General features: G+C 45.7%; 1 protein-coding gene across 4 annotated transcripts in view; it reads right to left on the minus strand.

The window, feature by feature from the left end:
• Positions 1-24987, minus strand: part of TRPA1 (transient receptor potential cation channel subfamily A member 1) — a 913216-nt gene that overhangs the window by 349974 nt on the left and 538255 nt on the right. For all 4 annotated transcript variants that reach the window (XM_086965876.1, XM_086965877.1, XM_086965878.1 and 1 more), the window contains exon 10: positions 20475-20574. In XM_086965876.1, coding sequence (XP_086822002.1) covers positions 20475-20574 — 100 coding nt within the window. The remainder of the gene's footprint in view (positions 1-20474; positions 20575-24987) is intronic.

Here is a 24987-nt window from a genome sequence, read left to right on the forward strand (position 1 = left end):
GGCACAAAGACGAGTGTGGCAGAGGGCAGAAGGGCACAAAAATGAGTGGCGCAGGAGGGCAGAATGTCACAAAAACGAGTGGGGCAGAGGGCAGAAGGGCACAAAAACGCGTGGGGCAGAGGGCAGAATGGCACAAAAACGAGTGGGGCAGAGGGCAGAAGGGCACAACAACGAGCGGTCTCGCAAAAAAAACACTCGCGAACACGCAAAGCGCCCCGCAAACACGCAAAGCGCCCCGCAAACACGCAAATCGCCCCGCGAACACGCCCCAAAAAAAAATCCACAAATTCGTGAATTTTGTGGAACGCGAATTCGCTAATTTGTAAATTGCGAATTTGCAAAATTTGCCCATGCTTAGTTACTAGTCTTGAAATATACGATACAGGAAGATGAACTCACGATCTGGTAAAGGCAGGAAATCAGTGGTGGGAGGGAGCATCACAGGGACACTAGATCAGTTTATAACCAGGGCTGCTACAGTATTAGAACACAAGATAGCAATTACGGAGCGCCGCCTGTCGTTAGAACCCCTTTAAAACAAACGCTCGTCTTTGGGACTCATCCAGTCAGCGATTACCCCACCGAAACAAGGTATAGAAAAAGATTTAAATAGAGTTATTAGCGTCCCCTCACAGCAACAATCTCTAGCAGTATCACTAGAGCTAAGTAGGGAGTCCAACACCGACGACTTAAGTACTGAACCCCTATTAGAAATTATTTCTGAGGAGTCCGCATTACCAACCCCTCTAAAGCTCATCCCTAAGAATAAAGTGCAAAATATACCATTAGGGCAAGGGCCTATATTAAAAAGAAAGTTTGGCAGGGGGGATAGTCAAAAGGGCAGGTGTGCAAAAACAGCTAAAATACACATAAGCCCCTCTAACGGTCCACCAAGAGTAGCGCAGAAAAATCTCCTTGAGCTCTTACCTCCACTGCCCCTATCTACCCAAGGTCTTATGGAGAAAATTGAGCACCTAGTGAAATCCTTACTATTACCACTTGTGGAAAGAGTGAAAAGGATTGGCGAACAATTGGGGTTCTTAGAGGAAGTGACAGCTTCTAATACTGAATTATTAAAGAAACTGGTAGACTATAAGCAGAACTAGAATACATTTGGGCAAACTATAGGGATGGAAATCACCAACGAATCTAACAGAGTGGATCCCTTACTACCATCCCATGAGAAAATACTGGCCCCCTTGAAAATTGATATTGGCCCCACAACAGATAGGAAAGAAAGAAGTGCAGGACAAGCCAATAACCCGGTTAATAAACGGGGAATCACTGATAGGGAACGCCCAACTGATAGGGAACGCCCAATTGATAGGAACTCAAAAAGAACCGTTCAACAAATAGATTTGCCGCCGGAAGCGGCTCCATATGTTGTAGTATTAACTGGGGTCCCTGAATTGGTAGACGGGAAAACAGAAGGATATCTGGAACTAAAAAATAAAGTAGTCTATTGGCTAAGAAAGAACAGGCCACTCCCCCCAAATATAAATGGCAACATTTTGCATGTGAGAAGATTAAGTTGGGTGGGGCACAGACCAAAAGACATACAGGGGGATGTCATTATTGTTAATTTCAGGGATTGTAGAGTAATTGCCCATATTAGAGACTGGTACCTTGAGAGAGGTGGGGGAGGTATATCTACACGCGACTTAAGTTATTTTTTTCCCCGATCCATACTGACACCACCGCTAAGATATCGGAATCCATATGCGAGTAATGCAGCAGGATTTAGTTTTAACATTCCCACTTCCAACCGATTTGCCATGCTCCCAGGACTAAAAGGGGTAGATTGACTTACCAAAGAGGTGCTCATGGATCACTATGCATCTAAGCATATTAACAAACTAGAGGCCCCTGAGAGAGTACTTGATGGTGCACCGATTATAACGATGGGTCACAGTGAAGGCAAAGTTGAACCAAAACCTATTGAACAGGACATTTCAAAGAGAGGGTGCTGGAGAGGGAAAGGACATGGAAACCATATTGAGAAGGCCCAATTACTTAATGTCAATGCGGTAGTCGCTGAAGGTGAACTTAACACCCCTAGGAAAAATCCCATTCTAGAGAACTCTACTATGAATTCCACAGAAATGAATGGCCCGGTTAAGTTAAATGCTCAATCACCAAATGGGGAAGGATGGCTGTTAATGTTTTGGAATATAGCGGGTTTCAAAACTAAACTGTCAAATAGCGCATGGATAAGCACCATAAATGTATATGATATTATATGCCTCCAAAAAACTTGGACAACAGAGCCCTGCCATTTATCTGCATTTAAAACGCTATTTACACCAGCAATAGTTTCAAAATATGGGAGAGAAAAAGGGGGCTTGTGTACTTACGTGTCAAACCAGCTTAAGTGTGAGAGAGTTTATTTACTGTCCAATAATAGTCACTATCACCTGGTTAAGATACGTTTAAATAACTTATTGTCTCTGATAATTGTAAACTTTTATAATAATATTGCTACGGAGGCACTTGAAGTAACAATAAAAAAATTGGGCGCTGATGTAAAAAATGTGATGGAAGGAAACAGTAAAGAAGTAATTTTCATTTGGGGAGGGGATTTCAATTGCTCAACCTGTAAAAGGAGTCAGCAAGGCACTTGTGGTATTATGTTGGATCAGAATACCAGTCTAACCCACTTTGAACATAGTATATGTGGAGAACAGTTGAATGAAATCGCTTTTTCTTGTGATTTGGGTTATGCAAATGAAATCTGCCAAATTGAGTCCCCCTTTGCCCCGACATTCATCGGTAGGGGTGCTTCCACGACAATTGATTTTATCTTGTTTCCTGTTAGATATGGATGGCAGATTAAAACTTGCAAGCCCCTCAACATTGCTTTTAGTGATCACTACCCCTTAACTATGGAGATTTTTAACCCATATTTTGACGTCTCGGGTGCTAACATCAGGAGGCAGATCATCCCTGACGTAATTATGGGTAGAAAAAATGGATACTCTCTTAAATGGAGCAAGGTGGTTCCGGAAGATTTTATTCACAAGTTGATTTCTAAATGTTTGATTAATATTATGACTTGTCTGGATGAAAACTCAGATAGCCAGAATATTATTAATCTTTTTTTTAATTATTGCATCATATATCAAGGATAATCTGTGGGTGGAATTGAAAAGGCATAAAGAAAAATCTGTGAGTTGGTTTGATTCTGCTTGCACAAAGGCCCACTCTAGACTCAAGCACGCATTAAACGTTGTGCCCCGGGACCATTTACTGGTTAGGGAGCTATGGAAAATGTATAATGAGACGCTAAAGAAAAGAAAATCTGATCTTAAAAGGGATGCCTCGTATTTGTTATGTGAGGCCTCTCAGAGCAAGGACACAGTCGCTTTCTGGAAAGCGGTCAACGCCCCATTTTTTGATGATAAAAAAAAGGCACGAATTGAAATAGCGATCTCAGAGGAGGAATGGGTACATCACTATACCCAATTGTACAGCGCACCATCTGGAGCTGAGCAAATACAACCTATAATGGAAGTACCACAAAGGGAACAGGTAAGACCTTGACTTCCAATGTAGATATCACTGAGGAAGAGGTGAACCTAAGCCTAAAAGCAACCCAGAGTGGGAAAGCTGCGGGCCCAGATGGTGTACCAGCTGACCTGTTAAAAAATAACATGGATTTTTGGGGCCTATTTTAGCGCATTATTTAATGCAACTTCTGAGAAAGGCTTAAATCCATTGTGGTTTACATCTATTATTGTTCCCATTTTCAAAAAGGGAGATAGGCAATGTCGTGCATGCTATCGACCAATCTCACTTCTTGATTCATCCATAAAAATCATTGGTCGAGTGATTTTAAGTAGGTTACAAAGTTGGGCGGACGAAAATTCTATTATTAGCGACCTTCAATATGGGTTCAGGAAGGGCATAGGAACCGTAGACCAGGGCCTTCATTTATTCATTTTACAAGAAAAATATACTGGGGCTAGGAGTGAACGCATTTTTTTCGCATTTGTTGACCTCACGTCAGCATTTGACTGCGTCACACGTACTAAATTGTGGCTGATACTAGAAAATATGGGGGTGGAGGAAAAAATAATTCACTTCCTTAACGACCTTTATTCAGGTGCTACGGCATCAGTGAGTTACGGTAAGAACGGAGAATGCACAAGATCATTTGGCATAGGGAGAGGGGTGTGCCAGGGGTGCGTCCTCGCACCATTTCTATTCTTAATTTATATTAATGATCTAGAAAAAATCTTGCTTCGGGAGTGCAGGGATATGCCTATGGCAGCTAAAAGATCAATCCCAGGACTCCTGTATGCTGATGATGCGGTCATAATGGCACGGACGCCCCTTGCTCTTCAAAGGATGATAACCTCTTTTAACACCTATATGTCCAATCTGGATTTGAAAATAAGAGTGTGTGTGGTTGTGCATGACTGAAGTCCTGAGGCGGAAAGCCGGGACGAAGTGTGTTTTGAATCGTTGTATTACTTGGGTTTCCTAAAAATACCACTGATTTTAATTTTGACTTTGGGAACCCTAAAAATTTAAATTTGTGCACTTACTCAATCCTAGACACGGAACTGACATTTACCGCTGTGTGATAGCGGATTGCTGCCTCAAAGACTCGCACCGAGCCTAAGTCTGTTTCACTTGGGCCACACTGCCCGCTCTCTATCCCCACAGCAGCCGAGTAGGCGCTGCTTGGGGGCCCGCCAACTTGGAGCAGGGCGAGAGACTATGGCTTAGCCCCTCCCCGCCCTCACGCCACTGACAGCATAAAAGTCGCATTAGAAGCACACCCTGCTGAATAAGAGTGTGTGCGGTTGTGCACGACTGAAGTCCTGAGGCGGAAAGCCGGGACGAAGTGTGTTTTAAATCGTTGTATTACTCGTGTTTCTTAAAATTACCACTGATTTTAATTTTGACTTTGGGAACCTTAAAAATTCAAATTTGTGCACTTAATCGATCCTAGACACGGAACTGACATTTACCGCTGTGTGATAGCGGATTGCTGCCCCAAAGACTTGCACCGAGCCTAAGTCTGGTTCACTTGGGCCACTCTGCCCACTCTCTATCCCCACAGCAGCCGAGTAGGCACTGCTTGGAGGCCCGCCATCTTGGAGCAGGGCGAGAGACTATCGCTTAGCCCCTCCCCGCCCTCACGCCACTGACAGCATAAAATGATGCTTTCACCAGGAGGCGCAGCGGACGGGCGCAGCGGCGGCGCCGAAGGTGCGCCAAAGGTAAGCCCGTCTGCGCCCGTCCGTGCCACGACCGGACCTAGGGCCATATCCCCTGGCCCATTCTTAACATACTCTAAAGAATCCTTTCTAGGTCTGAATAAAATACCTTGTAACTGTGAGGAACCCTTGAACATAGAGACGGGGGATAGAACATGGAGATGTAAAACATGTAGGAAAACCTTTGGTTACACTCAAACAAGGAGCCCTAAGTTGCATAAAAGAAAGGAAACCCTACAATGTGGACTGGTCAATGTTAGGTCTATGGGCAAGCATGCCCAACACATCTTTGACCTAATCTCAGAAAAAGAGCTAGACTGTCTATTTATGACAGAAACCTGGCTAACTCCCGATAGCACGCCAGATGTCACGATCGCTCTCCCTCAAGGGTATCTTATATCTAGAGAAGATAGAACCATTCAGAGAGGAGGAGGAATAGCTATTGTCTATAAGGAAACTCTAAGCTGCCAAACATTTTCAATTCCAGGCATCAGGCTTTGCGCTTAAGGCGGATGACTCTTTCACCTTCTCAGAAGCACTAATATATCGGCCACCTGGGACTCACACAGAATTTATAAACAGTATTGGTGATGCGATAGGTGATCTTGCCCTGAAAACCTCAAACTTTACGATCTTAGGGGATATCAATATACATCTAGACTCCATCTTAGACCAAACCACCATAGGCTTTACTGACATGACGAACATTCTAGTCCGAAAAATACTTACCACCTTACCTACACACATTGCTGGTCATACCATTGACTACATCTGCTCCAACCTAGACACGCTCTTGGTAAAGAACCCACAAAAACTGATATGGTCTGATCATAGCTATATCCCCTTTTACCTTCAAGTGATAGAAAAACACAAACTGGGGAATAAACCTTATATACCCCAGGGAGGCCCTCACTGGAAGGAGTTGATAGGAAAACCAAAGTTTCTAACGAAGGCACTTGAAACCATACCGCCTACGACAGGGGATCCCGGAAAGGATAGCGAGACCTTTAGGGAATGGATGAAGGCCCTTCCCATGGAGAAGGACAACGCCACACCTAGACCGAGAGGAAATAAACATCATCGAACCTCTGCTCCCTGGTTCTCCCTGACCCTAAAGGAAGAGCAAAGAAAGGTTAGGGCTCTAGAACAGACTTGGCGCCGTAACTATGAAATAAACGATCAGCATAGGTATAAAATGGCCCGCCGGCACTATCATGGAATGATAAAAACCACAAATAAGGATTTCTAAATCAAAGCCATAACAAACACCAACAATAAACAAAAAGAAATCTTCAATATTTTTAATACCTACATGAACCCCAAAACTATGCAGAGAGACATCCCCCCTCCCAAACTCAGTGTAATAATATCGCAGACTACTTTCATGACTAAATACAGGCGCTTACCATAGATATCCCCCATCCCCCATCCCAGGATGAGTTCCAACACAACAGGGCTAACTTGACGATGGACCTTTTCTCTTCCTTTAAACCAGTGAGCCTGGAAGAATCCCGGGCACAAATACTAAAAACCAAATCGGGCTCTCCCTTTGATGCCTGCCCCCCGTTGTACTCCACACCCTGGTAGAGATCGTCAACCCATATATTAACAATATCATTAATTCCTCCCTCACCATGGGAATAGTCCCTGAGTAATGGAAACTGGCAGCAGTAAAGCCCTTACAGAAAAAACCTTTACCAGATCTCTCCACCCTCAATAATCTAAGACCAATTTCGCTGCTCCCCACTTTCTGTAAACTTACAGAAAAATCAGTTAATCAACAGCTTACCACCTTTTTAGAGACCAATAACATCTGGCACCCAAATCAAGCTGGGTTTAGAGCACAGCACTTGACCGAATCAGCCCTAATTTTTTACGCCGAAACACTCAGGGCAGCGCTGGACCAGGGAAAGAAAGCAGTCCTGGTGCTCCTTGACCTGTCCGCGGTGTTCGATACGGTATGGTATACCATCCTGATAGACCAGTTAGCCGCGGCAGGGACGGGAGGTAAAGTACTAGACTGGTTGAAAAGCTTTCTGGGCAACAGACGACAACTAGTCACCCTGGGACAGTTTAGGTCAGAAGAAAAACGTCTAAACACAGGAGTGCCACAGGGCTCATGCCTGAGCCCGACACTTTTTAATGTATATATGGCCCTTCTGATCGCCCTTATATCATCTTATGGCATAGCCACCATCTCATACGCCGATGATACACAACTCATCCTAGCGATGGAGGACGATACTGGCATAGCAGAGACCAAGCTTAAAAACTGCCTAGAAGCTACATTCCACTGGATGGAAATAAATCACCTCAAATGCAATACAGGGGAGACTGAAATTCTACCTCTTGGCAAGGGAAACATCTTTAACCCTATTCTGTGGTGGCCAGAAGACGCCATTGCTACCCCTAACATGGCCAATGCAGTTAGAAACCTAGGGATAAAATTCGACCCCTCCATGAACTTTCAACAACAAGCAGTAGCCGTGGTGGGGAACTGCTTCGGCATAATAAAAAAGCTTAGGACATTTTTCGTCCTTATCCCCCTTCAGTTACGAAGACTGTTGCAGTGGCCCTCGTCACCTCCCGTTTTGACTACTACACTAGTCTGTACGCAGGAACAAACAGAACAGTCTGCCACAAACTACAAGTGGTGCAGCATGCAGCAGCCAGACTAGTCCTAGGATGGAAAAGAAGGACCTCGGCCACGATAGCAATGAACACCCTGCACTGGCTCCCTATTCATAAAAGGGTGCTTTTTAAGATCCTGTTAATTACTTTCAGGGCTTTCAATAAAACTGGACCAAAATACATTGAAAACATGTTTAAACACTACATCCCTACACGCTGCCTGAGATCCCAAGGTGACAACTTCCTCACCATACCCAAGTTCAGACTTAAAACCAAAGAAGGAAAAGCCCTAGCAGTCCTGGGGTCTAGGGCCTGGAACACATTACCACCCCCCTTCCGACATATCCCCACCAAAATTCTCTTCAGAAAGACCCTTAAAACTTGGATATACACCCTACCCGATACACACTGTAAAAACCTTATATTATTCACCTGGTAAGCTCACCCACACGAACAATAACACCTGTTCTCCTTTCTCAAAAGCGCCCAGATGCTCCATGGAGTGTAACCCGCGCTATACAAAAGAAGATTACATTACATTACATTACAAAAATGGTCTGTATGAACTGTGGTCCAGGGGCTAATAAACGGAAAAAAACTATGTACATCAATTTTAGTCCCCTGGATTTTACCCCCACCTTTCCCTACCTAGCCATACTGTTCCACGAAAATGGTCTGTGGACAAGTGCAGTGAGAGCTAGAAGACTCATGTTCTGTAAAGCCATAATGGCCTTAAAAAACTAAGCAAAATAAATGGGGAAAAAAACAATTAGGGAACTCTTAAAAATGTATAATGCCACCTGTATAGCAATTGCTGTGTACAGCGCAGGTATATGGGGTTACGCTAACGTAAAATGTATCCAGTTAGTGGAAAACATGTTCCTGAGATATCTCCTAGCAGTACCCGAGAGTGTTTCAACCTCCATTTGTCATACGGAAGTTGGTCAACCGTACATAGAAGACACCATCAAGGTCCAACCTATACTTCTGTGGCATAGGATGTGGACCACTGAGGACTGTGCTCTGAACCGCACTATTTTAAAGGATGCCATAAGTCTAGAGCATGCAAGCAACATAGAGTGGCTGACATTTGTAAAAAAAATTAATAAAATTGGGCTGTCGGGAATTTTTTGATGATCCACTCTCAATGTGCCTTATCCCCAGGAAAGTGCTGAAAAACCAATGTATGATGTACCTGGAGGAGACAAGAACTGCTGAGGAATTGAAAAAAAAAACAGTAATAGCTCACCAACTAATAATGACCTCTAGCAAATTACAACCATACATAACTTTACGTATGAGTGATCGCGAAAGGTTCTTATTAACTTGTTTCAGGTTCAACATTCTTTTTAGAGTTTTAAGTTACCCTGAGATGAACAACTGGTCAAAACATATGATTAAATGCCCTTGTGATGATTCATCAGAACAATCAGACATTCACATTTTATTTTTCTGTAAATTTTATGTATTTCCACGGAAGAGGCTGATTGTTCCTATATTGAAGGAAATGGAAGTAAATCGGTGCCGCCCGGCTTTTTTAGCACTACAGAAAATAGATACTATATTTATAGTTGCGTCCATGTATACATTTTTTAGACATATTTTTAGATTGCAGAAATCAATTTGTATATGAAAATCTTTTTTTATGTAACGATTGGCTGATGTCCTACTTTTTAATCTTTGACTGTAGTTTTTATTGATTGTATTTTATTGTACTTTTATGGGTATTTTTATGATAATAACTGAATAAAGTTACTAATGAATGAATGACTGGATGGGCTGGTAGGTGCTAGAGGAATGACCGTGAGTTCTAGTCCAAGACAAGGTCCTATTCACCGAGAGCTAGTAAAAAGAATATGAATATGAGAAAGTCCCCTGCTGTCCTTCACCAGGTCAGGTACCAAGTGCACTGCAACCTTATGTACCACAAGGAACAACACAAAAATGCTAGCCCACTATATATAGCCAGCACCTACAAACTCACAGCCTCAGCCTACACACTGATAATTTGAAAAGCAGCATCCTAGTGTCCTCAAACTGTTAACATACATTCTGTAAATTACCAGTATCCACAACCACAAGATGCACCACCTGTGCAGTCAGCATCACAGCACTCTGCAAAGTCAAACACACCCTGCAGCGATCCAGCAACAATCACCACCCACAGTCAGAACACACCCACATGCAATAGTCTCAACTCCACTAATAGCATTACATGACAACTTAGTTACAACCTGTGACAGTCGAAACATGGCAACAAGCACAACCTCCAAAGCCAACACATCCTTAAAGCCGCAAATAGCACAGATTTCACTCATTCCTTGGTCGACCACCACATCTGAGGTGATAGAAGAAGCATGAAAATGGACATTCTGATTTGTGAGTGCATCTTCTCACGGACATACAGTCACAGATGCTAACTTCACATGGACTCCACAGACAATCTCTTATCCTTCTTACCAGACAACCTTGCACACCCACTTTCTGCACACATACACGCACATTTACCCGAGACCTCCTGTATAGGCAGCCTTTAATATTGACTTTGACAGACTCAGTCGAGCCCCCTACAAAGACAAACACAGGTACACTCTCTAAACACACCACTGACATTCCCTTCACTGCCAACACCGCCCTCTACGTACAGCCTGCCTTAACACTCCCATAACAGCCTCACCTGGACACCCTTCAGGAGAACATTAGAGGGATACTTTTTGGACACAGAAATGTTGAGACCCGCCCCTGAATACAAGTAGTACACATGATCTGTCTCACAAAATCAGAGGATGCCCGGATTATTGCAAAAAACATAGCTACCTTTGAATTCAGAACACACCCTAGTTAACTTCTCACACTTTGCCTAATGCCTATTGTGCTTTTGCACACTTCTCGGCATACCATGCACATCCCCATTTGCTTCTCCTCAAGGCCCCAACAATCATTGCCATTAGCCCCTATTACTCCAGGCATGGCTCAGATCCCTGCATTACCACACCAGCAATGCGTCCACAACTACCTCAAAACCCCATTTCAGGAACAGCCATCTTCCTGAAAAGTCACAAAATAGTGCATAGGCAATCTGCAACATTCTCTTCAGTAATTCTTGCGTGCTTATACCCCTCCACCTTCCTGCAGAGCCTCACAGCATATAATGCACAGTGCAACCCTGCCTGCACAGATTTTTCCCCCACACTACCTACACAGTTAGCACGTTTCATGGTCTGTAGTTATGGATGTACAAGAAATGTACCCATAGACATGTGATTTGTATATATTTCATAGCAGCCACTTGACACTTGCATCACAGCTAGTTCTCGTGTAATCCCTGCATGGTCAGCCTCTATGCATGTATCCCCGTCTTTCCATGCGAAGTATGATATAAACTGCACAGCTATTTCCCTCATTATTGCCTGATTACTAAAACTCCCTCCTTTGGAATACCACACTGCGACACTCCATGCACAGCTCAATACGACCTGCATAGACAATCCTGCCTAATCCTTCTTTCATTAAAGTTATTTGGGTAACTCAGTAACCCTCAGAACCTAGGTAGGTATGCTAAAGAAAAAATGTTTCTGTCGGGAAACAAGTATAATTGATGTACTGTACTTAATACGTTTTAAAAAATATATTATTCATCATATAATAAATCAAAACACCCAGGGGTAATGACATCTTAATTCAGAGGGGCGTGGCTTGGCACGTAATGGCGACGGACGTGGACGGGTAGAGCTCCGACCTAAGCTCCCCTACCCAAGGCCGTTTCTCCGCTACTAATATCCTGAACAGCCCACGGCTGTGGGCAGACTCGGAGAAACCACCCGCCGACAACCTAGCCGAGTTTCCGGCTGTTCACACACCGGGAACCGCACCAACGGGGCTTGAATGCCTGCAGCCGCATCGGGCAACTCCCGCCCCGGCACACCCAACTACGCGAGGCCGAGGATTTGGCGGTTGCGACAGGCCCGACGCCGGGGCCCATTTGGCGCCACTCCAGCAACGACGCCTGGTTGCCTCCTGTGCCCACATGGTTCCACCACTGATACTACCCCTACGATAACCTACGGACTTCCACGAGACGGTTGGCGCGAAACAACCCCTGCCAGTGTGGAGGCCCCACACCTCGTGGCCCACGTACCACACTGCCGATAGAGTGCGGAAGGCCGCCTTGGACCCCAACCTCCGCGAAACTGTAGAGGCGAGATCCACCTCCTCCCGCTCGTCTGAAGGAGCAACGCCGGTCAGATGGGCGGCCATGAGAGCGGTGAGGGGCTAAAGGACACGTGAGCCGCCATTTGCAAAGCCGTACTCTATGGATGAGTGAACTGCACTGCCTGCCTGCTATGCAGCCACTCCTGGTGCTTTTGTGAACTTCATTCTCCGTTCACCTGACCTCTGAAGAGTTAGTGGTGAACCTTCGACGACACTGCCATAGTGCTCTACCCCAAGACATGGACTGGCAACCCTCCCGGAGATTGGCGGGCTACCATCCTGGCCACGCAACCACACCAGCTATCTCCTATACAACTGCGCGCCCCTAACATAAAGGACGCTTTAGCGCCAAGTCTTGCCCATGTCTGGAGGAGTGAGGACACGCACAGGCACAGGTGGTACATCGCTCAAGGGGAAACAAACCAAATCACCGCCCAAGATGGCGACTGACGCTGTGTCTACGAAATTGGACAATGTGCTTGCCGTGATGGAATGTCTAGAAACGTCTCTACAGCAGACTCGCACCTCCTTGGAAGCTAAGATAGACACTGTGGCAATAGACTTGACCCATCTTAAGGCTGATCATAAAAAATTGCAAGATCCCACCACTGCACTGGAAAGCTCGGTAGCCGATAAGGAGCCCCGAGTGAGTCAATCGGAGAAACATGTCCTAGACCTTCTGAACAGGGTGGAATTCCTGGAAGAACGGGCGGAAGATGCGGCAGGTCGGGCAAGGCGAAATAACATAGGGCTGGTTGGAATACCAGAAAAATGGGAGGGGGCCGACCCCACAGGACATGTAGAGGACTGGTTGCGGGGCCCACTACCGGAAGGTGTGTTGTCACCTGATTTCGTAGTAGAAAGAGCACATTGCGTCCCCACACAGCCTCTCCCTCCGGGCTCTAATCCCCGACCGCTGATCCTACGAGTCCTCAATTACAGAGACCGTGACACTATTCTGCGGGAGTCCAGAAAACTTGGAGACATCCAAATCGACAACGCCACGGTGATGTTCTTTCCGGATTATACCATCCAGGTACAGAGACAAAGACACTCATTTTTGGCGGCGAAACGCAGATTGAGACAACTGGGCCTCAAATATTCCCTCCTCTTCCCGGCCAGACTACGTGTAGTGGCGCAGGGAAAAACGCACGTTTTCACTAATCCTGAAGAAGTTGAGGCCTGGTTGGATGGCGGAGTGGAGGGGACACCCAGAAGAACTAAGGGCACCACCACAGTACCGCGCACCAGGGGGCAGAGACGCCGCCGCCGTCCCAAATCGCCCACACCTCATCACACGCAGGAAACGTCTACGCGCTCCCCCCAGCGGATCAGATCCTACAGGAGCAGCGGGATGCACTGCGCAAAGTAACGGAGATCAGCAGCTCCCCAGCGCCATCCTCTGCGCAACATGCCAGCCCACGAGCCTTCCCCAGCGACGATGAAGCAATCTATGGCTTGCCGGACTCTCAGCAATCCGCTGACCTCCTCGACATCACGCCGCAGACGGCGGACCTGCCAATCTGAAAGGACCCCCCTTTTGACAATGTTGAGCTCGACATCTCATGGTGAATGGCCTCGCTGGCGCGGCTTTGACATCTCGTGGCCCACATAGGACACGCTGGAGTGGAGTAAGGGCGGAACCCCCCTTGCTCTGCGGACCCTACCATCGATGGAGACGCAGTGAGTAACCCATTGCTATCACCACACGCGCTTGTTCAATAACACTGGGACATTTTTCTCCCTGCCGGAACTGCATCCTAAACAGCGACATATGGCCATCACTAACCATTGACTTGTGCCTTCACACTACCTTTCCTGCACCATGCCACTATATGCGGACATACTCTCCTGTCCCACCGTGCAGGTTGGCTTCCGGAGACGCCCACTAGCTGTGGCGAACTCTCAATGGCCTGGGGTGAGCGGTGAGCCCCCCTCCCTGCTCCTTCTGTTTTTGCCTCATTGTGAACTATATTATACCATTGTCATTGATGCCAACCATTTACGACCCCTTAGCTTTGTCACATTTTCTTAACTCAATAGAGTGTTTGGACGGTGACATGTTGCGAAGCCGACCTTTTGGTATTTGTTATGGATTTACATTGTTTGAACTATGTGCTTTTTATCCCGCCCCCGCCCCTGGGATATTGTTTGGGTTGCTCTTCCATGTGTCGGTGTCGCTGCCTGATCTGAGCGGTGGAGTGATGCCAAGAGATCGGTGGGGATTTACACCTAAGGGATGGAATGCATGTAGAGGAGGTGCTTCCTACATTACGGACGATCATGGCTGAAATTAAGATGTGTACGTGGAATGTTAGAGGTATGCACACACCATCTAGGCATTACCAGATTTACTCTTACTTGAAACGTCACAAATTTCAGGTAGCCCTGTTACAGGAAACGCACTTAAATAAGGCGGAGGTTCATGCACTGCGCCGCAGATGGAGAGGCCAGCTGTATGCCACTGAACATTCCTCCTTTGCCCGTGGGACACTTCTATGGATCCGGCCTGGTACCCCGTGGGCGGTCATGGATACACAGATAGACACCGAGGGTAGATATGTAATAGCCCAGGGCAGACTCGATGGACACCCAGTAGTGCTAGCCTCGCTATACTTCCCAAACGCTGATCAGAGCCCCTTCCACTCACCTTTCTGCAGCGCTGGCGTCTTGGCACGGGGTCCCGTGGATCCTGGGGGGCGATTACAACTGTGTCCTAGACGTCAACCTAGACAGATCTTCCGCACCTCCTGTCAACGCCCCGGCACATGCCACCACGAAAACCCTAATCAACTGGGCCACACAGTGGGACCTCCATGACGCATGGAGGACACGATATCTGACCACGCGGACATACTCCTACTGGTCGGGTGCGCATACTCTGCATGTGCGTTTAGACCGGTTCATGATTACCACTGATCTTCTCCCATTAGTCACAGACACACAATACATGGGCCGTAAACATTCGGACCACAATCAGCACACAGTAACAATTGCATGGGAAAATCCACGTCCACCTGTTCCCACTTGGCGCCTTCAACCTGACCTCCTGCTAGATGCGGCCTTCCGCGACTCCCTACTCACACAAACGGCACTATATTTTGAGCACAACACTGACACAGCGTCTTCCCCTCAGGTCGAGTGGGACGCATTTAAGGTGGTCACCCAAGGACACTGTCTAGGCACACAAGGATATATGTGGCGACAACTAGAGGTCGAACTGACACAATTAGAGACTGAATTATTAGGCCATAAGCAAGCTACAACGGGGGATACGAATGATCGCCTGACGGAGGCCACAGCAGAACACGGACGCCTCCTAGAGCGTCTACCCCACATTAATTTTGCAGCACACTCTGGTCGTACACACCGCCAAGGCGACCGGCCTGGAGCGTCTACGCCACATTAATTTTGCAGCACACTCTGCTCGTACACACCGCCAAGGCGACCGGCCTGGCAAGCTGTTGGCCTGGCTGATCGCACGCGAAGACCGCATGTCCCCTGTGTCAGCGATTCAGACGGAGGGAGGTCGATTACTTTACACGCAACGTCAAATTTACAAGGCTTTCATAGAACACTATACGGAACTATACAACTCCCGTCTTCGTATCCCACTGCCTGACATAGCCGAATATCTTTCGCCTTTACAGTTGCCAACTTTGACAACTGCGCAACAGGATGACCTCGGAGCACCACTTGATCCCGAGAAACTCCGCGACACCATTTACAACCTTTCGAATGGCAAGACTCCAGGCCCGGGTGGCTTGCCCGCCGAATTCTACAAGGCTGGTTTGGACATCCTCATTCCCCAGCTTTTAAGGATGTATGCTGCGGCCACGGATGACTTTTCCCTTCCCCGACTCTCAATGAGGCCACCCTCATATCCCTGCTTAAACCTGGCAGAGATGGCAAGTGCCTGGGTTCCTACCGTCCTCTGGCTCTCCTAAATACAGACTATAAAATCCTCGCCTCCACACTAGCACGCAGGCTGGCCCCTCTGGTGCCCACTTTAATACATCATGACCAAAATGGCTTTGTACCGTCGCGCCATACCTCCTATAACATACGCCGCTTATTTTACATTCAGGAATACGCCACACGTCAATGGCCACATGCTGGATGTCTAGTGTTAGACCTAGAGAAAGCATTTGACTCGGTGGAATAGCCGTACCTGAGAGCCGTCATGAACAAATTTGAACTGGGAGACGATTATGGGACCATGGTTGTCCTATTATACCGTAGGCTCACGGTTCGCGTCCGCACTGGCATGCTCCTCTCAGACCCTATCCATGTACAGCGAGGCACCAGGCAGGGCTGCCCCCTGTCGCCTTTGCTATTCTCCTTGGCCATAGAACCTCTGGCAGCCATACTCAGGTCTCGAGGCGCAGAGTGGGGTATTCCAATGGCGGATCCCCTCCATGCAGTGTCCTTATATGCGGATGATCTGCTCCTTTATATTAAAGATCTGACGGACATCCTGACGTCCCTTGCCGATATTTTCCACACTTTTGAAGAGATGTCGGGACTTAAAGTCAATTGGGCCAAATCTGGGGCTTATTTATTCGACCCGGATGCACCCGAACGAGAGCTACATGTAGGAGGTGAAAGGCTGCAGTGGTACTCCACGACGTTCAGATACTTGGGCATCCACATCTATCATAATCCCACAGATATATTGGAGGGGAACCTGATACGAGCGATTTCATCAATCCGGTCGCAAATTGGGTTCTGGAAAACTCTCCCACTAAACGTTCCCAGCCGAGTAGCCTTGGCAAAAATGATTGTTCTACCTAGGCTAATATATTACTTCGCCAACATCCCATCCTATGTTCCCAATTGGATATTCCCAGATCTTGAAGTCCTCCTTCGAGACCTGATCTGGAATAAAGGCAGACCACGCATAGCGCTGGCGAAACTCTGTATGCCTACTGAAGCGGGGGGCTTGCGGTCCCCAACATGGAACTATACTATTTGGCGGCACAGATGCAGTGGGTATCGGGATGGTTAGGTGGTAAGAATTTGGGAGATACTGCCACGGATATCACTGCCTTGACCCTGTTGCAAATCCACGTGCTGTTTCACCCGCTGACTCGAACTCCTCGTCCCTCGCAATTGTATCTCGCAGTAGAGCACAGATGTTTTCTACGCTGCCTGCGTCTCAACCGAACAACTATACCATATGCCCCAATACTCCCTCTGCTAGGCACCCCGACAACAACTGGAGCACTGACGAATGCAAAGCTAGACAGCTGGGTTATTGCGGGAGTGGAAACACTGGGAGACCTATACTCTGATGGCGCCCTCCTCCCGTTTGCCAGCCTTGCAGAGGACACGTCCCTCCCGACTGGGCAGTTCTTACTACACACGTCTCTCGTTCATACACTAACTGCAGCCTGGGGTGACATATCCGAGGAGCCCCCCATGCATTATTTCATACAATACCTTCATGTCATGAGCAATGGCTCCCACATAATTCACTGGCTGGCGCAGGCTCTCCTCCTTCACACACACCCTACTACTGCACAGCTGAGAGAGAAATGGGCAACAGACCGGGGGAGAGATTTAACAGACAAGGAGTGGGCAATGGTATTGGTGGAACCGGTAAATATACCGCGTAATCCCCGCTTCGAAATCATACAACTTGACATACTTCACCGTGCATACCTCACCCCAGACAAAATTAACAGGTACTTTTCAGTTATGGATACCGCCTGCAAGCGCTGCTCCTTGATAGGGGCGGACCTCCTTTACATGCTCTGGCGGTGCCCTGCCCTCGAGCAATATTGGAACGGAGTAACAGAACTGCTTACACATTGCACTAGCGAACACGTACCGAAAACTTGGGAGGCCAGCCTATTAAGGCTGTACAAGCGCACAGAACTGAACAAGGTACAGGCCCGATACTGGGACCTTGGGCTGATCACAGCTAAACGGCTACTAACTAAACGGTGGAAAGCTGACACACCCCCACACATACACCATTGGAGTTTATCCCTCACAAACTGGGCGCGAGCGGAGAGCGCAGTCTTGAAACGAGAAGAGACAGCGGGACTTAGGAAATTCCCGATTGCACAAAAATGGGATGACATCCTCCAATCCTTCCAACAGAAGTGCTTGGAACAGGGGATCACGTAGAGGGATCCGCGTCCTGCTCCCCATGACCCCCCCCCCCCTGCAGTGGATGCCGCGAGGCACATCCACACCAGATGGTCCCCCCCTACTTATATAGCTTCCCTCCCCCTTTCCCCCCCATGCCACATTGCCATAGCAGTACTCAGCTCACCTCACTCAGTGCACCCCCTGGTGGTGGAGCCCCCCGCCTTATTGATACACATACAAACCTCACAATGCAACCTCCACTCGCCTATCAGACCGCTATTGACACAATGACATCGTACATCCTCTTTAGTACACATGGACACGTCTACCCACACTCCCCTCCTCCTTTCATTTAGCACTTGTTCCCCACGTTCTCGTTTGGTGTTGTTACAGTTCTACTGGTCTCCCTTCCTTTTGACCAGGCTTTTTACACTTAATTCCGGAACACATTACACCATGGCATCTATGAGACCAGCGAACATGGCTGAGGTCCTCCCAGCCGTACATTACCAGCAACATAAATTTCTCCCGCTGGAACTGATATGCTATATAGACACTCATTGCTCAAAGCACTCGTGATGTTGCACAGTATCATCTTTTCACACCTCTGCCCCTCACCCCCTTCAAAGTCACATCTAGCCGGCACGGCTACCCATTGCACAAATAATAAACAAGGGCTAATATCTGTCCGTCGGCACCGGTGGGTGCCATCATAGTTTTGTCATTAAGTAACTGCGTAACAAGCAAAAAGAAAATAAGAAAAACCCAGGACCTATACACCTGTAATGCTAAATGGACTACTAAACGCAAAGTGCTGTTATGAAACAACTAACGCCGCTGATCCTCTGGGCTGTCGGCCTTAAGGCTGTGTTCACCTACTGTTATATATGTGATAATTGATTTGCACGGCTGGCCCTGCAGGGTTGTAAGCCTCACGCTGTGTACTATGCACTTTGGAAAATAAAGGTCTTGGAACAAAACAAAAAAAAATGACAACTTAATTCAGAAATGGAATCCTTGTTTAATTACACTTCTTAGATATGTGAATTAATAGATGGCTGTCCAAAACATAAAACAACAATCAAGCAAGTGATGAGTGGAACAATTAGTGACTGTTCGAGATCAATGACAAAGTGCTGTACAAGAGTGACATGAATAACACATATTTACAAATATGAACAGTCTTTTACAAGTATGTCCACAGTGAAATGCATAGACCCCAACAGGATATAATATTTCCCTGTTCTAGTAGAGGAGTTGCGTGGACAGATTGAGATAATAACGTTGACGTTTCTACCCTAATACTAGTGCAGAATCATAAGCATCTGTCGCAGGTCTTCATCAGGACAGGGGAGGATATGACAGCCTAACAGCTTGAAATGTGTAGCACATTGATTTAGTGCGTCCTTATTCCTGGAGGTGTCAGCTGACAATTTACACTCACATCATAGGATTGTTGTCTTTTAAAACCATACAATTTTGTCATCACCAGCCGGTGGAATGGATTACAAAGGAGCCGCTGTAGCGATCACCGAAGTTGATCGGAGTCAAACACGAGACGTCCAAGTCCGTCCGAACCTTCTTTCAATCAGCCGTCCATGGCTGATAATCTCTGTATTCTCCTACCGACCATACTCTCAAGGTAGCAATCCTGACACCATGATGCATCACATAAAAGCCACCTGAACACTCTCTACACAACAAAACCGTTCCTCATAAAATACTCCAAAGCATAGGCATCCACGACATAACGTCCACAGTCAGTTGCACAATATTTGCTACATGGGAACTTAGCCACATCTCGCACTCCCCACACAAACAGCCCATGAACTATCAGCCTCCCACACCCCTTGGGCGCCTGACATTGCCAACACAGAGCAGTCCAACACCTCCACCCACTAAAACACCTACGCCAAATCAGTCGTACCACATTGGAGGGACCTTTGAAATAACACAAGGAAAACCAGCAGGGCTGCTTCCTTACTCTTCTGGCCTGAAAATGGAGTGCTTGTGGCCGCACCACATGTTAGGAGTATGGATACAAGTACTTGGTTAAGGGTTTGTGCACAGTCTGTGGTTGCAATTGTGGGAGGGTGGAAAGGAAGTGTTGTTGTAGGAACTGCAGAGAGGGACTACTTTTTTAGCCCTGTCATCAATGTAACATGCGTAACTGGGATAAAATAAAAGCCCTTCTATGTACAGTCGTATCAACTATCTCAAGAGCTCTAGCAGATTGCTAACGTTGTCCCTGTTCAGACCTAAAAATGAACACTTACTGGGTCCTCTGTTAAAAAATAGGAACGGTACCTTTTGAGAGCAGTAAATCAACGGTTTTCCAGGCTGAACAAGTAACAGCTAACAGGAGTGGTGATCGAGCCTCATTGTCGAGGCTGTCCAGATTTGCACCCTGTTGGAAAAATAATAAATTACACAAAGGATTTGGAAAAAGACAAAATACGCATGTATCATGTGAGATAACAAAACACAGTGGGGCATATTATCAAGTCCCTATCGCCACCACAACGTCACTTTTTGCGACGTTGTAGTGGCTATAGGGTCAGCTCCCTATTATCCCTCCCTATTATAACTATTATTAAGGCAGCTAAGCCACTGTAATTGTATTTCCAATGCTTCCAAGATGGCCGCCATACTGCGTGTAACCATGTTACCTTTGACAGACACCTTTTTTTTACATATATATATACTGCAAACTCGACCTAAAGGTATTGGAGCGCTTTACATGAGCACCGTATTTAGATTACACATTGAGATTAACGTAGGTTTAGTATACAAGGGAACCCAAAATAATGGCCAAGGACCATGGGTTAAACTACTAATTTTATATTACAAAAGGTCCTGGGTTTTAATAATATTTTAGAGAATTAGTTTGCACAGGCCAAAAATAAAGACTGTGTTTTTTTGCTTCAGTGTCCAGCCGGACCTAGAAGTGTTTATTTTTCAAGATAGTTGAGATAATCTGAATGAGGCGAAAACATTTCGCACATTAATAACTGGGCACAAGCCTGTACCAAGTCAAAGGAAGACAATACAGAAAAGAAAAGGACATAAAGTTCACAGGCAAACAAGGAGAGCAGGGTGGCTTACAATACAATGCAAGAGGTTCTTGAATAAGCACAAACCCACAGTAACTGCCGGAAAAGTTAGAGATCATATAGCGAGCAGTACTGCTAAACAGTCGACGAACGTTTCGATCCCTATCTCCAATAATGTAGTGGGATCATCTTCAGGACTAGAATTAATTTTGCCTGAGTTGTCAAGTGAGCCACGAGCCGGGCTGGAAGGGCCAGTCGTGGATGCACCAGCCTCCAATTAGTCCTGATTACTGGTGATACCGGATTAGTGATTCAATGGAATCAAAGGGTTAAGGCCGGGTTAAGACCTTGGTCATGAATAACCCTACCGCTGCTGGCCGGCCTTAACCCTTTGATTCCATTGAATCACTAATCCGGTATCACCAGTAATCAGGACTAATTGGAGGCTGGTGCATCCACGACTGGCCCTTCCAGCCCGGCTCGTGGCTCACTTGACAACTCAGGCAAAATTAATTCTAGTCCTGAAGATGATCCCACTACATTATTGGAGATAGGGATCGAAACGTTCGTCGACTGTTTAGCAGTACTGCTCGCTATATGATCTCTAACTTTTCCGGCAGTTACTGTGGGTTTGTGCTTATTCAAGAACCTCTTGCATTGTATTGTAAGCCACCCTGCTCTCCTTGTTTGCCTGTGAACTTTATGTCCTTTTCTTTTCTGTATTGTCTTCCTTTGACTTGGTACAGGCTTGTGCCCAGTTATTAATGTGCGAAATGTTTTCGCCTCATTCAGATTATCTCAACTATCTTGAAAAATAAACACTTCTAGGTCCGGCTGGACACTGAAGCAAAAAAACACAGTCTTTATTTTTGGCCTGTGCAAACTAATTCTCTAAAATATTATTAAAACCCAGGACCTTTTGTAATATAAAATTACATTGAGATTAACAGCCTGATTCATCAACGACCCGTTTTGCGAGTCTATAATAGCGATTCATAAGGAATCGCTATTACAGGCTCGCAAAATGGGATTCATGTAGGAATCGCAAAAAAATATGCGATTCCTACATATTCCTTATTTGCGATTAGCAAATTGCTAATCGCAAATAAGGAATAACTCCCCTTTCATTCCTATAGGCCAAGAGGCCCATAGGAATGAATGGGGAGTATTCCTTATTTGCGATTAGCAATTTGCTAATTGCAAATAAGATAGCGATTTAAAGGGTGCCAGGGGTGTCCAAAGGAAACCCTGTAGCACCCCTTAAATGCAAATTTAAACAGGTGTTGTGCACACACATGTCCAAAGGACATGTGTGTGTGCAACATGCAACTTAGAAAAATGCTTTTAAAAGCATTTTTCTAAGTGTTCGCTATTTACCACGAGGTTTGACCTCGCTGTAAATAGTGGGCCGAAATTGCGAATTCGCTATTTAAAAATGGATGATGAATTGCATTTAAGGAATCTCAAATAAAGATTCCTTAAATGTAATTCCTCGCAAAAAAGCGAAATCGCTATTACTGATTTTTGCATTTGGGATGATGAATCCCAAATGCAAAAATCGCACTCGCAAAGGGCCAGATTCTCAGAATCTGGCCCTTTGCGAGCGCAATTCAGCTTGATGAATCAGGCTGATAGTGATTTGCCCAGAATAACAGGATGTGGACCCTGGTTTCCAGCATCAAAGACGACAGTCTAGCCAACGGGCCACATCCTCTCCCCTCTCTTTGCAATCTAATATTTACATTTTTCACATTTCTGGGTTATTATACCACTTACAGATTTTTAGTACTTCGGCCCACACATGAGACATGCAGAAATGTAGCTTTGATCAGTTTAAGACTATAGGAAAATGCGACGTGGCTAAACTTTAAACCGAGCCACGCATATATTACCAGGTGAAGTGACCCTCAACCAAATTACTTTAAAGTTTGAGTAATTTCGCCTCAAATAGATGTGCCATGCTCATAAACTCAACCAAATAGAATAATAGGCACTACTATTAATCTTACTGGTTAGGAACACTTGCCTGTGATACATGTTCATTTTGAATATTTTACATAAAACATGACTCCGTTTTCTATTTTACTTATAAGGAATACTTTTCTACGGCACAAATTTTGGCTGTAATTGTTCATGACCCCTTGGCATATTTTAAGGAAAAATATTGTGATGACTACTTACCTTCTTCAATAATAATACCGATGGTATTAGCTTTTGGTCCCAGATTCTAAATAAAGTTCAGGTGTATTCCAGTCTTAGTTACTTAAAACCATATATGCAGGAAAACATGCAATGTCACTATCAACAATTAGCCTAAAGGTTTCTCTAGAAGCCGCTGCATTCATCTTTATACAAAACATAGCTTAAGCATGAGAGAATACAATATAAAAGGGGGTAAAGCAATTGTCTCAAGGTTTCATCGTAGCCTGTAATTAATCGTGATAATTTGGTGAATGGGACCTCCGACTCAAGATTGGTGAGGCGAAAAGGACCTAAAGCGCATATTACAAAGAAGACAGTTGAAGTGTCGGTAAAAGGATTAAAAAGTAGTTGTTCTGCAGGCGCCCAAACAACTCTAAGAATCGAGGGGCATATTACCAAGCAATAGCGATAATTATCGCTATTGCTTGGTTAGAGACAAAAATTTACCGCTGAGCTGTGGCGATTTTTACCGCAAAAAAACCTTGGTATTACCAAGGTTTATCGCAAATGCAATAAAAATCGCCGCAAATGAATGAATATTGCTGAAAAGTCAGCGATATTCATGCATTACCGAGCTAATGCTCTTAGCCATGTTATCCACCTCCCATTGGATAACATGGCTAAGAACTGCTCAGGGCAGGTGTTAGCTTTTGGAGATATTCGCGCTTAGCGCGAATATCTCCAAAAGTTGGTAATAGGAGATAGCGATGTTAGCGACTGTTTTCAGTATGCCCAGTAGCTGAAATGGGGTCTTAGTAATCCTCACCTTTCTAGTAACAAGACAGGGAAAAAAACATGCACAATTAATTCGCTATCGGATTGGCAAAGACTGCAAAGTGAGTGCTTTCCCTTTACCCACCAGATGCAAAGTCCAGACCACCTGACCTATGATGGATATGTTTTTGTTTTACTTGTTTAGACGTGCAAACACTTAAAATTGGTCTCCTGTCTGGATAGTCCGTCATAGTTATTCAAGATTACCCAAGAGTAATTAAAGATTGAAGGTGACAGGAGCTGCCCACAGCGCTGCTGTCTGTAAGGTCTGTAGGGAATGATCCAGGTAAACACGGGCTGCTGACTCACTACTTCCACTTGTTTTTTCTAGCCTCAGTTGGCTTTCCAGTGAGTCAACCATTGCGGAATGTAGCTGAAAGCAGGTTTTCAAAAGGCTCCCTATCTTTCCAGCATTTGGTCTGATATGCCACATTCAAGGCGGATTTGTGCTGGAGAAACATGCGGTGTAAGGTTGAATGCCCTCCTAAAGTGTTTACTAAGAGTTGATCCAATAAATTGGAAACCTCTGATCCGAAAGCTATAATGGGCTGTAGTGCGGCACAAATAACTTTCATGAAAAGTTCGAGGTGGGGCCTAAAAGTTTTTCTTAAAAGCTTAAGAAACGCATGGAGTAAGGAAGCTGCTTTTAATTTTATGTCCCACGATTGTCCACAATCACTCCAAAGTCCTTATATTTCAAAGCAGTTTTGATTGAAATATCTTCAGGTGCCATTGGCCTTGCTTCTTTGTCTTTGTGCCCATTATCATTGTTCTGGTTTTCTCCTAGTTGA

The sequence above is a fragment of the Lissotriton vulgaris genome, chromosome 4_1 (genome assembly GCF_964263255.1).
Source record: "Lissotriton vulgaris chromosome 4_1, aLisVul1.2, whole genome shotgun sequence".
Classification (NCBI taxonomy): domain Eukaryota; kingdom Metazoa; phylum Chordata; class Amphibia; order Caudata; family Salamandridae; genus Lissotriton; species Lissotriton vulgaris.